The 15,220-nt window shown below is 39.1% G+C and overlaps 1 protein-coding gene and 1 pseudogene across 1 annotated transcript; both read right to left on the bottom strand.

Moving 5' to 3' along the window:
- Nucleotides 1–4,632: 4,632 nt before the first annotated feature.
- LOC107550109 (extracellular calcium-sensing receptor-like) lies at nucleotides 4,633–9,461 on the bottom strand (annotated as a pseudogene).
- A 278-nt stretch (nucleotides 9,462–9,739) lies between these two features.
- LOC107550112 (extracellular calcium-sensing receptor-like) lies at nucleotides 9,740–13,581 on the bottom strand. The gene is made up of 6 exons (XM_016231335.1): nucleotides 13,376–13,581; nucleotides 12,784–13,075; nucleotides 11,854–12,666; nucleotides 11,419–11,649; nucleotides 10,790–10,913; nucleotides 9,740–10,638 (listed from the first exon to the last, which is right to left on the bottom strand). The coding sequence occupies exons 1-6, from the start codon at nucleotides 13,579–13,581 to the stop codon at nucleotides 9,740–9,742; spliced, it is 2,565 nt and encodes an 854-aa protein (XP_016086821.1).
- Between the last annotated feature and the right edge of the window lie 1,639 nt (nucleotides 13,582–15,220).

Genomic DNA, 15,220 nt, shown 5'->3' with positions numbered 1-15,220 from the left:
CAGGATCTGCTCTTCGGGAGATGGTGAACGCACCACTCCCTCCCCCAGAGGAGGGCCGGGCGGAGAATCTTTTGTTTCGCAGGCGGCTCGCACAGGGCACTGGAAGGGGCAGCACCATGGCGCTTTGGTAGGGATCCCAATTCGTCGGTCACGACGTGACTCGTAGTGACCGACTGAAAGGGAACGTCTCGGTTACGTATGGTAACCCTCGTTCCCTGAAGGAGGGAACGGAGACGTCCCGTTCCGTCGCCACGATTACTGTACCACCGCTTAGCGGCCGGGTCGCCGGCTCGGCTCCTCAGCGAAAACCTGGTATGCATTGCGCCTGCTGCCTTATTATACTCACGCTGTGATCAGCGGCAGCTGGATGCAATAATTGCATGCCAATGTGCATTGGCTCGTTTAGTTTGCACTCGAAGTAGATTGGTCTATCGAAGCGATATCCCAATTCGTCGGTCACGACGTGACATCTCCGTTCCCGAGACGTTACCACTCGTTATTTTGTATTTGTATTAGTTAAGCCCAAACGCTGATATTCAGGTGTATGAATGTATCTCTGGTTTAATATATTCTAAATGTTTCTTTCTTAGTATCAATATTATCTGCTCTTTATTCCTCAAACAATGATGTACAGTATGTGATTGTGAAATGCATCATATGTTTTGTACTATATTTTGGGTTAAAACTGCACCAATATTCCAGACCGGCCATAAACATGCAAATGGAACATAAAGGGAGACAAAGAAAACTTCCCCCGCTCAAAAATTCACGCCTGGTATTGGCTATTCCACCCAAAGGTGGTTGTGAATAGAAAACTTTCAAAAGTCATTAGCTCGAAATGATCTTTGCTCAGAAAACCTCTTCTTTTGAGACGACACTAAGACTTCTCAAGACTCTCCTCTTGAGTTTGATTTTCCGGCAGTTTTTATCTTCAATAAATCGATCCGCTGTGGACTTTCCTATCTTCAGAAGAAGACAAAGAAAACTTCCAGCTCACTTCTAAGAGAACTCAAGAACCGTTGTCTACCGCATCAAGAATCTTGTTCAGCAATCGAAGCCAATACAAGTAACCGTTTACAACTATTTAGATGCGTGTTTAAGTTTGAGACCCGTTTTAAGGTGATTCTTTGATGATTCTCATTAGGTTGTGGTTAACTGATGTGAAATACTGCCATTCTTTTACTCTTCTCTCTCTCTCTTCCTTACTTTCCTTCATTCTGTATATATGTGTTGTGCTTAGTTTAGTTATATGTTAGATATAGTTTCATTTATTAAATCCCTTATATTCACAACTGATTGTTTCTGTGTGTTGCTCACAATTCGAAGTCACTGAATGTTTGAAGTCTTGCTACATGCTACATTACTGCTAGCACTGCATAAAGAAGGAAAGCTACTTTCCTTGGCCAGGAAAATAATCTTTCCTTGAATTGATAAATGATTATATTGTCTGCTCAGTGGACGGACAGATCAAATAATTGTAATATTGATTCTGCTACAGTTAATTCTATGATCTAATCTAAATATTTATTATTAATCATAATCAGTTATAATTAGTCATAAATATGTCCCTTTTGAGCTGATTTACTAAAATGGGTTAGCTCCTGCATACCTAACTAGTTTTCTACCACACTATAATCCATCACGCGCCCTAAGGTCACAAAACTCTGGACTTTTGTGTAGCGTCTCGACCAATCTGACACACTAATTTTTATTTGATTTAACAAATCAATTATTCATTAGATTAACAAATCGTCACAGTCCCCTCACTCAATAAACTTGTGTGTGTGTGTGTATGTGTATGTTAGACCAGTTTATGTGTGTATGTAGGATGTTAGACCAGTTTATGTGTTTATGTAGTCTGTTAGACTAGTTTAAGTGTTTATGTAGTTAATAAAACCTTACTTGTATCACACTTGACGTGTTCATTGTTTGCTCATAACTGGAGTCACTAATCATGCAGATTTTCGCTACAAGCTTTGTAGAATTGTACAGTAAAATGTTATTTCCCTTAACCAGGAAATTAACGTTCTTAGAATTGACAAGACAGTTGACCTGAGAGGTCAGCTAAATATCTACAGCGGATCTAAAATATTCATAATTAATTATAACTAGTTATGGTTAATTATTCATATTTCCTGTTGTGAGCTGATTCGTTACATTTGGTAGTGCCTAGGATAGCAAAGTCCACTAAAGGAGGTAGAGATTTTTTGCATTTGGCATTTCGCGTTCGGGGTTCAGACACACTCTCTCTGTTTAAATCTAGATTAAAGACATCTCTTTGGCCAAGCATTCTAATAATGCATCTCATAATCTTGTACTGCAGTTATATCTGATCAAATGCACATTATTATTCTTTAGCTTGGGTTAAACAAATCAATTTTGCTTGGTTGGAACAGCAGCTACGATAATTATGTCTCTATTTGTTTCTCTGTTTCTGTAGATTTACACAAGCTTCAGTCTGGATCCAGAACACCTGAGAAGAGATGATGTCAACCCCTCAGATGATGCCAACCCTGAAACAACATACAGAACTACCAAATGTTGCTATAAGTTTGTTTGCTGTTCGTCTTTTTGATTACGTCCTTAATTGATTTTTCCGTACATTTCTGCCATATGTACATTAACTGACAGTCACCACTGATAAGCTACTACTAAATATATTGTAGAAACTTAATTTTCGGTAAAGTTGCTTTGCAACGATTTGTATCGTGAAAAGCTCTATACAAATAAACTTGAATTGAATTGATTTCATCACATGACATACAGCTCTGGAAAAAAGAGACCACAGCAAAAATATACATTTATCTGGTTTTACTATTTGTAGGTATGTTTTTGTAGGTAACATTTTTGTTTTATTCTATAAACTACTGACAACATTTCTCCCAATATCCAAACATATCCAACATATTGTCATTTAGAGCATTTATTTGCAGAAAATGACAAAATAACAAAAATGGTGCAGTGTTTTCAGACCTCAAATAATGCAAAGAAAGTTCATATTCCTTTTTAAACAATACAATACTAATGTTTTAACTTAAGAAGAGTTCATAAATCAGTATTTGGTGGGATAACTCTGATTTTCAATCACAGCTTTCATGCATCTTGGCATGCTCTCCACTAGTCTTTCACATTGCTGTTGGGTGACTTTATGCCACTCCTGGTGCAAAAATTCACACAGCTTAGCTATGTTCGATAGCTTGTGACCATCCATCTTCCTCTTGATCACCAGAGGTTTTCAACGGGGTTCAGGTCTGGAGATTTTGGCCTGGCCATGAAAGGGTCTTGTTCTGCTGAAGAAAAAAATCAGTTGAGGAGCATTGTCAGAGCAGAAGAAAGGAAGTTTTCTTCCAGGACAACCTTGTACATTGCTTGATTAATGAGCCCAACTCCAGCCTTGATGAAGCACCCCCAGATCATCACCTTTCATCCACCAAATTTTCAAAGCGGGTGGCTTGTAGGCATCTCCAGGTCTCAGTCTAACCATTAGATGGCCAGGTGTTGGGCAAAGTGGAAAACTGGACTCATCAGAGAAGATGACCTTCCTCTAGTCCTCTATGGTCCAATCCTTATGGTCTTTTGCTAACCTCAGCCTGGCTCTTCTTTGCTTCACTTTGATGAAGAGCTTTTTTCTAGATTTGCCCTGCCCCTAGGAGCCAGTTTCAATCCATCCTCGCCATGCACTTCACCCCAGCTTCCATTTGCCATTCTTTTTGTATGTCACTTCATGACTTCCTACGGTTGTTGAGTGGCATTCAAATGAGTTGGTGGTCATTCCTGTCAGTGGAGAGTCATTTTTGCCCTCTACCGGTCTGTAGCTGTGTTGTCCCCAATGTCTACAGCTTGACCTTGTTTTAATGAACACTTGTCTTCGAAATTTTAATGATGGAAGTAACCTGACACTCACTGTATCCCTTTGCCAGAAAAGCCTGAATTGAATCCTTCTTTTCCTCATTCAAAGTTTTTTTTTTACTATTTTGGCATGGCCAATGGTTATTATTTGATTCCAATTACTTTCGAGGTACTACTAGCACTATTTTTGCCATCCAGCTGGTCCTATTGCAAGAGGATAGTGATGACCACAGCAGTGGTTTTATATGTTTCCTTGTTAAGATTTGGCTAAGGTGATTACCTATTCAGTACTTCATTAAGCAGAGGTGTGCCTGAGTTGGAATTTAACAGACACTGGAATGGAATAGCTGCTATACATGTAGAGATGCAGTGGTCTCTTCATTTTTTCTAAAGCTGTTATTAATGTTTGTCAGCTGTTTGCAGCTGTTCTCTCTGTATACTTAATGTCTTTCTGATACATGTCACTTTTGCCAATATCAATGTCGTTTAAACAGTAAAGTGCCAGATATGCCACTGCTTTCAACTATGAATTTAACTCTATATAATATATAATATATAATAACATATAATATTGCAAAATTTAGATTAGAATGTCATCAAACTAATTAATGCACAGCTTTATTGTTATTGTCATAATATATTTCTACAAAGATATCTTGCACTCTGTAAAAATTTAGTCTTGTCAGAAAAATTTTTGAGCTTGTCTGGCTATCATGTTATTTTTTTGTATTTTTCTCAGGATTAAGCAGAATGATGTAACATTTTGGGGGTAAATATACACAGCTAAAGGCCATAACTGGAAGCCAAAATGGCGAAAATCTCCACAGCTAACGTGTATTTCTGTGGTGAGCTGGCATACGCTGGCACAAACAAAATCCACACAGCACAGAAGATCAACATGCTGAAAGTATTTTATTTAGCTTCATTGATATTGTCTGGAAGCTTTTGGGCAAAGAAGGCCAGCCATGTTCTTTTTAGAGAGAAGAGGCTTTCTTCTGGCAACCCTTCCAAACATGCCATACTTGTCTGGTCTTTTTCTAATTGTACTGTCACAAACGTTATCATTTAACATGTTAACTGAGACCTGTAGAGTCAGAGGTTTCCTTTTTTAGTTGTCTGCAATTTCTCAGAGTATTGTATGGTCTGACCATGGAGTGAATTTCCTGGGACGTCGACTCCTGGGAAGATCGGTGTCTGTCTTGAATGTCTTCCACTTGTGAATAATCTTCCTCACTGTGGAATGATGGACTGATTGTTTGGAAATGGCCGTATTACCCTTCCCATATTGATGGCAGCAACAATTGCTTCTGTAAGATCATTGCTGATGTCTTTCCTCTTTAGCATTGTGTTAACACACACCTGAAGGCTCCAGACCTGCAAACTGCCAAAAACTTCTGCTTTTATAGAGCTGCTCACACTTGCTGATGATCAGTTAATCAAAGGTATTTTATTAGCAGTGCCTGACTGTTACTTACCCTCTTAATTCCCATGTTAACAGTAAGTGTGTCCTTAGTTTGTTACACATGGCTTTTCCATTTTGGCCTAGTTTTTGTTAAATATATAATGACAGAGTGTGATATGTCATGTGTTGATGTTCATCTGAGGTTTAATTGTTCAAATTTTAAGACCTGCCAAGGACCAGATTATTATTTTTTTATTATGTCCTGATACAGATCCCGTGGAATTCAATAGGGTGTCCTTTCTTTTTCACATGACTGTATATATACACACACATATAAACACACCTGTAATGTTGCTGATTTCTCCGCCTGCACAAGGGAGGCAGTCAAAACAGCAAACAGGTTTTCCTTTTTGTACAGCCTTCCTAGTGCCTGGAAAACAGCTTGTACTGCACACAGATTCAGATACATGAAACTGAATGAATGATGAAGGAAGAAACTATATCAGACTCACAGCAACCTTCTAACAACACAATATCTGTGAGTATAACAAGCACATAAAGAAATAAAATAGTTTTTTCACACAAATCAAATTTTTTTTTTTATTTTACAAAAGAAAAGTACACTTATATACACAATCATTGACTCATTCCCATCCATGGCACATCTCTCACCACTCAAGAGTCTGTCCATTAAAATCTTACAAAGAGGTTAGATAGTGAACACATTCACATGCACACTTACTCAGACCCTTTTAACTAAATGCACATGATACCAAATGCACACAAACTTGTATACTGACATTTTCATTCAGAAAACATAACCATAAAGCTAAAGCAAGAAACACCGCATACAGACTGTTTTCATTTGAGAGGACATTCATGTCATTCAAATTCTGTTCTTCTGTTTCTGTTTCTCGTCTGCTGATTTGTTTCTTACTATTTGTCTACATGACAAGAAAGCCCTGCTGACCCCTCATAGAAAGAATGAGAGTAATATAACAAAAACTTAGGGCAGATCAGACCCTGGTGGAATCAACACAGAATGTCACAGTTCTCAATAGAGAAAAAAAAATCTGTTTGTATTTGCATCTCTAAAGACATATATTTGAACCCACAACATTTGAAATTATATAATAAATCAAAGTCACTGGACAGCCCAGCCTCCTCCCCCAACCACTATTTCAAGGTTTATGTTCAGCTCTTGGCCTGGTCCTTTGACTGCATCAAACTGCCCCACCTGGACAAAATTCACTGAATCGCTTTCATCTACATGCCAGTTCGTAATGTCATAAGAGGCAGATGGCTCGCTGTTATCTTCAAAATGGACCAGCTCACCCACTGGTGTTATGAGGTTAACTGCATGTAAATAGTGCAGAAGCTGTGAAAGGAAAACACATCATATGCAGTATTTATAAAAAATGTTGCGTACATATATATATATATATATATATATATATATAATATTTTAAGATTCCCCTCCCATCTGAACCTGTCTAGCATACACAGCCTTATACACACTGTAAGTGACTGTGAAACATCTGTGTAGATGCGGCCATATTTCTCCACATTCTCTGAGACTGTGCACTTTGGAATTTTAGATGAAGGCTGCCAGTCTTGTGCCAGTGAGCACCAAAACATTTCTTCCCAAATATATTTTACAAACAGTTAATTTGGCTGCTTCGCAGGGCTCAGCTGGGCAAGAAAAGCACCAAGACCCTGAATATCAGCCCGACGCAGGGCAAAGCCAATGATACCAGCTAGGAGAGAACTGCTTGCTGGGTCAAAGAACAGAATAGAGGTGCTCTAGGCCTCTGGCTATCCACTACCTGTTGGTCACATTCTGCACCACCACTCCCTTCAGTAGAACTTTTATATCAGGGACAATAGCAAAGGTCACCACAACACGAGCTGTAACACTCTGTATCCTCTCCAGTTTGTCTGATCCTGCTTTGAGTGTGATTTTGGAATAAATTCCAGGTAGTCCACACAGATTTGTGTATTTTTCAGTTCACAACACTTTTACCATATTCATCATCCTGCGACCACCCCAGGTCCAGTCCAACAGGTGCAGCAGACGGGCCATGGCCTTGGCCTGGAAAGCATCACTGGGAACAGTGCGCAGGAAAGAGTGAAATCTGCGACTGTCACTGAGACAAGCACAGGATGCAAAAAAACTCACCTGGATAGACAAAACACAGAAACAAGTTCTGGAGGGAAAAAACAGTTTAAAAAGAATAATTTCACTGAAAATCCTGGTTATTAGTTCACTTAAAAAATAAAACATGAAAATGAAATTTTTAATGACATTATTTTAAAAAGTTTAATTTGACAATGTTTTTTTCACACAAATGACCTCTTTCTGTAAATAATATATAATAGAAATAATAGACTCTGAAATTATTTTCAGTGTAGCCTATTGAAATTTCTGAGAGTACATGAGAAGAACTTAGAGTAGTTTCAACATTGGGTTTAACCCTCCCAGCTTACTGGAGAGTCTTTTTCTAAAAGTCAAGACAACTCTAAATATGCATTTTGATGTATTTTCCAGGGAGTCAGAGAGATGTGGGAACATTCCAGTTCATTCGTTTTCAGAAAATATACATCTAAAAAGCATTTTTTCAAACTTCTTACTAGGAAAGGTTTTATGGACATTAATACAACACGGTGATCCTTGAAACTCTAATCATTGCAACACTTGTCTAAAAGTCACACCAAATATGCATAAACAACTCTTATAACAAGTGTCTTCCAAATAACTTCGTAATACCATGGGTAGAGGAATGAGCGTCACCAATAATGACAGGCACCACTGTGGCCCTGTTGCATTCTGCTCCCAACACTGTCTCCTCCTGCCCCATTACCAGAGCGCAAGTAATAATATTTTGTAACTGATACGGAACTTAATAGGTAGCCAGTTTAGAGACTGTAAAATTGGGGTAATATGATCATATTTTTTTTATATGAAGCTAAAGCAGCACTCATTGTTGTGTCCTCAGCTAGGCAAGTGTCGGCTACCAGGTATCCCACAGTAACATTTGGAAGCAGGACAGGGTTTTGACTAATCTCCTCCACCATAAAGATCATAGCTTTGAGCCAGCAGTATGAACAAAGCTGAAAGAGAATGTAAAATGCAAATTTCCATTGATTTGAGGAGGAACTGGATAATTGGCACAGTTCAGGAATACCCTATATGGAGAGAAAACAAAATGTATCCTGATATAATAATCCTATTAAGTTGGAATATACAAAATAAAAATATTGAGTCGGGTAACCTTAAAATGTGCTCCGGGCTGTGCAGAAATATGTCAGGTTCAGGTTAGGTAGATAAAGTTTTACTTTTTACAATTTATTCTCAATTATCGTTAACAAAACCCTTTTTAAAACTATATTCCAGGGGTTTTCAAACTTTCTGGAGCCAGGGACCCCTTACAGGGGAGAAGATTTTCCAAGGACCCCCTCATAATTACAACAGAGTTAAAAGGCTAAAGTTAATGTGAGGGGGAGTAATGAACATTACAAAGTTGCAGGTCAAGAAAAAAAAAAGTTGCTTCGGTGTATAAGTCTCATTTTACAATTACTTTATATAAATACATTTAGACCATGCATGTGCTAAAGTTGAGAAGCAAATATGGCCAAGTCAAAAGAGCTCTCACAAAAGCACAAACGTTTTATTACATAAGAAAGTTTATTGATAAAAGAAGATTTCCAAAACAGTTCCCTGAGACACAACTGGCAGCCTTATTAATGTTTAAAATGAGTTAAGAAAATCTTTGAGGGCACTGAAGAAAAAGCACAATGTCATCAGGGGGAGAACATTTTTTAAACTGAGCAACTGATAAAAAAAACAATTTACTGCTAAAGACTTGCAAAATTACCTAGTTAATGGAGGAAAAAACATCTCAGTATACCACAGTATAAAGAATAACACTTGTTGGGACATCTTGCCACTCTTGACCAAGAAGAACATAAAAGGCTAACTTGAATATGCTTAAATTCATTTTTATAGACCTGTGAAGTTCTGGAAGAATGTTTTATTGAGTGATGTGACCAAACTGGAACTTCTTGGACCCATGGATCAGTGCTATGTCTGGTGCAAAAAAGGCAAATATTATGAGCAGAAGAACACCCTCTCCATGGGTCAAACATGAAGGTGGACCAGTCTTGTTATGGGGCTGGTCTTGTTATGGGGCTGATTCTCATCATCCCACATTCAGAGGCGTAGGCTTACTGAGGATAGCAGTATTTTGTTCTGTTTATTTAAATAATATTGTTTACTGAGACACAGTACATCGAAACACATATACAACTATACAAACAAAACATCTGTAATATTAGAGATTAGACTAGAGACTAGAGGATTAGAATGTTTCATCAAACTGATTAATGAACTTTTTGTTGTTGTTATTGTGATAATATGCAAATTTCTACATAGTTAAATATTGCTCTCAGGAAAAATGTTGCCTCACAAAAGACTTTCATTTGTAAACCTTATCTGGCCATCATGTTCTTTTTTGTATTTTTCTCAGGTTTAAGCAGAATTATGTAACATTTTGGGGTGAATATACACAGCAACAGGCCGTAACTGGAAGCCAAAATGGCGAAAATCTCCACAGCTACCGTGTACTTCCCTGGTGAGCTGACGTATGCCGGCACAAACGCAATCCACACAGCACAGAAGATCAACATGCTGAAAGTAATGAATTTTGCCTCATTGAAATTGTCTGGAAGCTTTCGCGCAAAGAAGGCCAGCAGGAAGCAGACCACTGCTAACAGACCGATGTAGCCCAGCACTAGTACAAACCCCACAACAGATCCCACCGTGCACTGCAGGATCACTCGAGCACCAAGCTCACCTCCTGCATTCTCTGTGGGCAGAGGAGGAGCCAGCAGCAGCCACAGTAAACATATCACAACCTGAACCAGTGTGCAAAGGAAGATGCCTGCCCTCTGCTGGATGGGCCCAAAGTACTGCATCAGGTTAGATCCAGGCAGAGTGGCCCGAAAAGCCACCAGCACCACCACAGTTTTACTAAGGACGCAAGCGATGCAGATCACAAAGCTCACTCCAAACAAGGTGTGACGTAGCATGCAGTTCCACGGTGCAGGCTGGCCAATAAAAACTAGTGCACACAGGAAGCAGAGAGTGAGTGACACCAGTAGTAGGAAGCTCAGCTCTGAGTTGTTGGCCCGTACAAGAGGTGTGTCACGATGATGGAAAAAGGCTGCCAGAACAGTCGTGGTTAGTGTCGCCCCAGTGACGGATAAGACTGTCAGGATAACTCCCATTGTATCTTGCAAAGACAGAAACTCCACAATCTTTGGGGTACACTTTGTTCTTTCATTGTTTGACCAGAACCTCTCAGGACATCTCACACACTCTGTAGAGTCTAAAGAACATTATGATAGAGATAAAGACATTGCACATGGCAAGTGTGGTCTTACATTTGAAAGTCCAGTGGTTTTCAGCTGGTGAATCATGATCCATAATAGGAACCTTGGCATTATTTAAATAAATGTTTGTAAAGAGGTTATTAATACCTGTCATATTGCTGATTTCCCCTGCAGCACATGGGAGACAGTCAAAACAGCAGACAGGTTTTCCTTTTTGTGCAGCCTTTCTAGTGCCTGGAAGACAGCTTGCACTGCACACAGATACAGGAACCTGAATGATTAAGAAAGAAAGTCTGTCAAACTCACAGCAACCTTATAACAACACAATATCTATAAGCACAACAAGCACATAAAGAAGAACAGAAAGAATAAAATTCTTTCCTCACACATATACAAGACTGATACATAATCACAGGCATATCTCTCATTTCTCAACAGTCTGTCCATTAAAGGATTTTATCTACTATGTCCCTTAATGAAAGGATAATGGACACATACACATAAACTAACACATTCATGTTTTCTGAATAGTGAAATTACAGAATACATATTTAAGTAGGGTCAGTGCACAGGATAATAAAAATGTACACCTCACACATAACACCGACACAAAAGTAACACAACATACAGACTGTTTTTTACAGACTCTTTTTGTCTTAATTGTGACACAGTGTATCTATGTACAACAACAAAAAACTTTTATTTATTTATTCATTCATTCATCTGAGAAATTTTTGTATTAGAGATAAAAACAAAACAAAAAAACATTCACTTACCTGGTCAGCCCAGCCTCCTCCCCAAACCACTTTCTCAAGGTTTATGTTCAGCTCCTGGCCTGGACCTTTGGCTGCATCGAACTGTCCAACCTGGACGAAATTCACTGCCCCGCTTTCATCTACATGCCAGTTCATAATGTCATAAGAGGCAGATGGCTCTCCATTATTTTCAAAATAGACCAGCTCACCCACTGGTGTTGTGAAGTTTACTGCATTTAAGTAGTGCAGAATCTGTGAAAGGAAAGATGATAGAACACAGTATATATATTTATTTTTTATTTATTTAAAAAGTTAACTCTGTCAAAATTGAAAGTAGCACTTCTACTTCTAAAAGTGGTTAATGTAGATAAAATAAAAACCTTATTTAAAATGCATATTTTATTATTTAAAACATTATTTAAAATTAATATTTTCAGATTCCCCTCCCATCTGTACCTGTCTGGGCTTTATTCGGGTCACATCAGGACATTCTCCATCTTCAAACGGCCCTCCACCAGGCTGACAGGCCATCATGTTGTGAATAGCATTGGCAATAGCATACACAGCCTTATACACATTGTAAGTGACTCTCAGCTGTGAAACATCTGTGTAGATGCGTCCATGTTTCTCTACATTCTCTGAGCCTGTGCACTTTGGTCTTTTAGATGAAGAGTCCTGTGCCAGTGAGCACCCAAAAAGTTCTTCCCAAACATCCTTTACAAATGGTTCATTTGGCTGCTTCTCGGGGTTCAGCCGGGCAAGAAAAGCATCAAGACCCTGAATATCAGCCCGGCGCAGAGCAAAACCGATTGTACCGGCCAGGAGAGGAATGCTTGCTGGGACAGAATACTGAATAGAGGTGCTCCAGGCCTCTGTGGCTATCCACTGCCTGTTGGTCACATTCTGCACCACAACTTCCTTAAACACAACTTCAAGGTCTGGGCCAATGGCAAAGGTCACCACCACACGAGCTGTGGAACTCTGGATCCTTTCCACAATCCGCCTGATCCTGCTTTGGGAATGTGATTTTGGGATAACTTCCACATAGTCCACACAGACCCCTGTACCTTCAAGCTCTTTCAAAAGCAGCTGCAAGCCACTTTTACCATATTCATCATCTCCTGCAACTACCCCCACCCAGGTCCAGTCCAACAGGCGCAGCAGACGGGCCATGGCCTTGGCCTGGAAAGCATCACTGGGAACAGTGCGCAGGAAAGAGTGAAATCTGCGACTGTCACTGAGACAAGCACAGGATGCAAAATAACTCACCTGTACAGACAAAGCACAGAGACAAGCATTTCACTGAAATTGTTGCTCAAAAATAATATAATAAATAAATACAACAAAACTCATCTCATCTGTAAAATACAGAACACTTAATTTTACCATGGGGATATCAAACACTCCCAGCGTGTCAGCCACTACTATTGAGGCAGAGGAACGAGCGTCACCAATAATGACAGGCACCATTGGGGCCCCATTGCATTCTGCTCCCGACACTGTCTCCTCCTGCCCCGTTACCAGAGCTAAGGCAGCACTTAGTGTTGTGCCCTCAGCTAGGCAGGTGTCAGCTACCAGGTACCCCAGAGTAATGTTTGGAAGCAGGACAGGGTCCCGATTAATCTCCTCCACTGTGAAGATCATAGCTTTGAGCCAGCGGTATGAGCGAAGGTCAACACTGAGGGGAAAACAAAAATGTAAAGTTTAATGAGACATAATGTAATATAAGATTTATTTTTTCCCCAATACATTAACTGATACAAAATATAATTTAACTGACTACATTCCGTTACACTAATAAATATAAATAAATTAATAAAAAGCACTAGTTTTATGTTTTTCACTTTTTACAGTTTATTATAGGCGAATTGTGGTTAGCAAAATCCTTTAAAAACTACATAAAATTGTTGCATTTTAAATGCATGAACAGTTTCTCTACAGCTCTGCCTTTTAGTTCTATTGAACACACTATACTCACCCTTGGCACCGGGAACCATGCTGTGTATGAGTGAAAGCATGATCAGGCTCTCGTGCTTCAACATGAACTGGAAAGAGACCACCAATGATCACATCTCCCTCTTTATACAGGCTTTCTGAAACAGATCTGCCCTGCAGACCACAGGACAGGCCTGCACCACAAACACTGACCATCTCTACAATAAATACCATCACCCACAACCACATAATCAATCCCATCACTTTACACACTCATACAGAAAGAGAGAGAGGCTTAGTGAAGAAGTGCAGGCTCACAGTTTTCCTGCAAAGAAAGAAGGGTTGGATGATAACCACTTTTGTAGACTTTAATATGCCTGGGGCAAAAGAACATGCAACAGGAAAACAGGTGAGTGGGGGCATAATTGCTTAATGCTCTTGTGGAGAGTGATTGTCATGGAGAATGAGGTAACAAAACAGCTTTTAGAACTGATATTTTGAAGATGAGCGCATCAGAGCAAAGAAAGACGCAATAAAAAAGGGGGAAAAAACCTACAACACAATAAATTTTATGCTGATCGAGCATAAAAAAAATGATTTTGTGTTATCAGCCCTCAAAGCCATTTTATGTGCTGTTCAGCCTACAGGGAAAATTGAGGTAATTATAGCAAATTAAGCAATCACTATGATACCAGCAGCATCGGTGCCAATGTGGGGGGCCTGAGGGGGCCCGGCCCAGCCACCCACAGTTTTCGGTCACTGTGCCCCCTCAACTCTGGTGCCGTCTCCGTAGTGGGTGCCCTGATTTTAGTCGGTGAGGCAAGGTACTGCCCTGGGAAGGTCTCCCAGGCTGTTAAATACACAGATTAAAAGCTAAATGTTTTAATTTCGGTTCGTTCTTAGCAAAAAAAAAACATTTTTTTCGTTCAGGTTAGGCAGAGCGAAATAAGAACGGTGCTGCATTTAGAAATAATTCTTATTAACTTTTCTATTATTCTTGAATTTTCAAACTGCAAACACTTTGCACGTTGCAGTTTTGAATTATGCCTTTACTGTATGACCAAAAATTATGGGGTAGTCTATTTTATGTTTCACTGTGGCATATTTTTGCTCATTATGATATTTTTCCATCGATACTGGAACGCGCGTGAACTACAAAGCCTAGTTTACCTAATAAGGCTAATAGTTTAGCTTCAGCTACATCCCGAATATGGACACATTTAGATTTGCCGAACTTTACCTTACGATTCTTTATAAATTAATTTGTTTTGGCATGTTTATTGCTAAGCATATATTAATATATCCTGCAATTATATTTATCCATTAGAATTATATATATTTAAATTCTTATTCTGTTCTGATACGGTTAAATTTAAAGGATTTGTTGTAAAGTGAGGCGAACTAAAATATCCTATAGTGTTCATAATGTTGGTACATTATAACATTATTAGGCCTGCCGTTATTATTTCTGAAAATGCAACTTATACAAGATGTATCTTCTTTTTTTTTCCTCAAAAAAAAAATTATAATAATTTTTATTGTGTTTTTAAAAGCATGCAGCAAACGAAAATATGCGATTAATCTGTTAAAATGTGTCACTGTGGGTTAACACATTTACATTAGTAGGCTATTGTAGCGTCTGGACCAATCAAACACACAATATATATTTTGTTAGCTATATTTAACAAATCTATAACACCCCTCAGTTAACAAGCCATATGAGGACCTGTGGACCCTTCCCCCGAAATGCGTAACACCCCAGGAAGCCGAACAGGCCCCATGGCAACCAATGCAGATATCACTGGGTTTATTGCCCAGAGGAATGTGAGCAGAGAGCTGGAGTCACTTAATCATGCAGATTTATGCTAAAAGCTTTTGTAGACTTGTA

Source organism: Sinocyclocheilus grahami, unplaced genomic scaffold (genome assembly GCF_001515645.1).
Source record: "Sinocyclocheilus grahami isolate Dianchi unplaced genomic scaffold, SAMN03320097.WGS_v1.1 scaffold388.1, whole genome shotgun sequence".
Taxonomy (NCBI): domain Eukaryota; kingdom Metazoa; phylum Chordata; class Actinopteri; order Cypriniformes; family Cyprinidae; genus Sinocyclocheilus; species Sinocyclocheilus grahami.
Note: the sequence above shows the minus strand (reverse complement) of the source record. Positions and strands in the feature narration are given on the sequence as shown.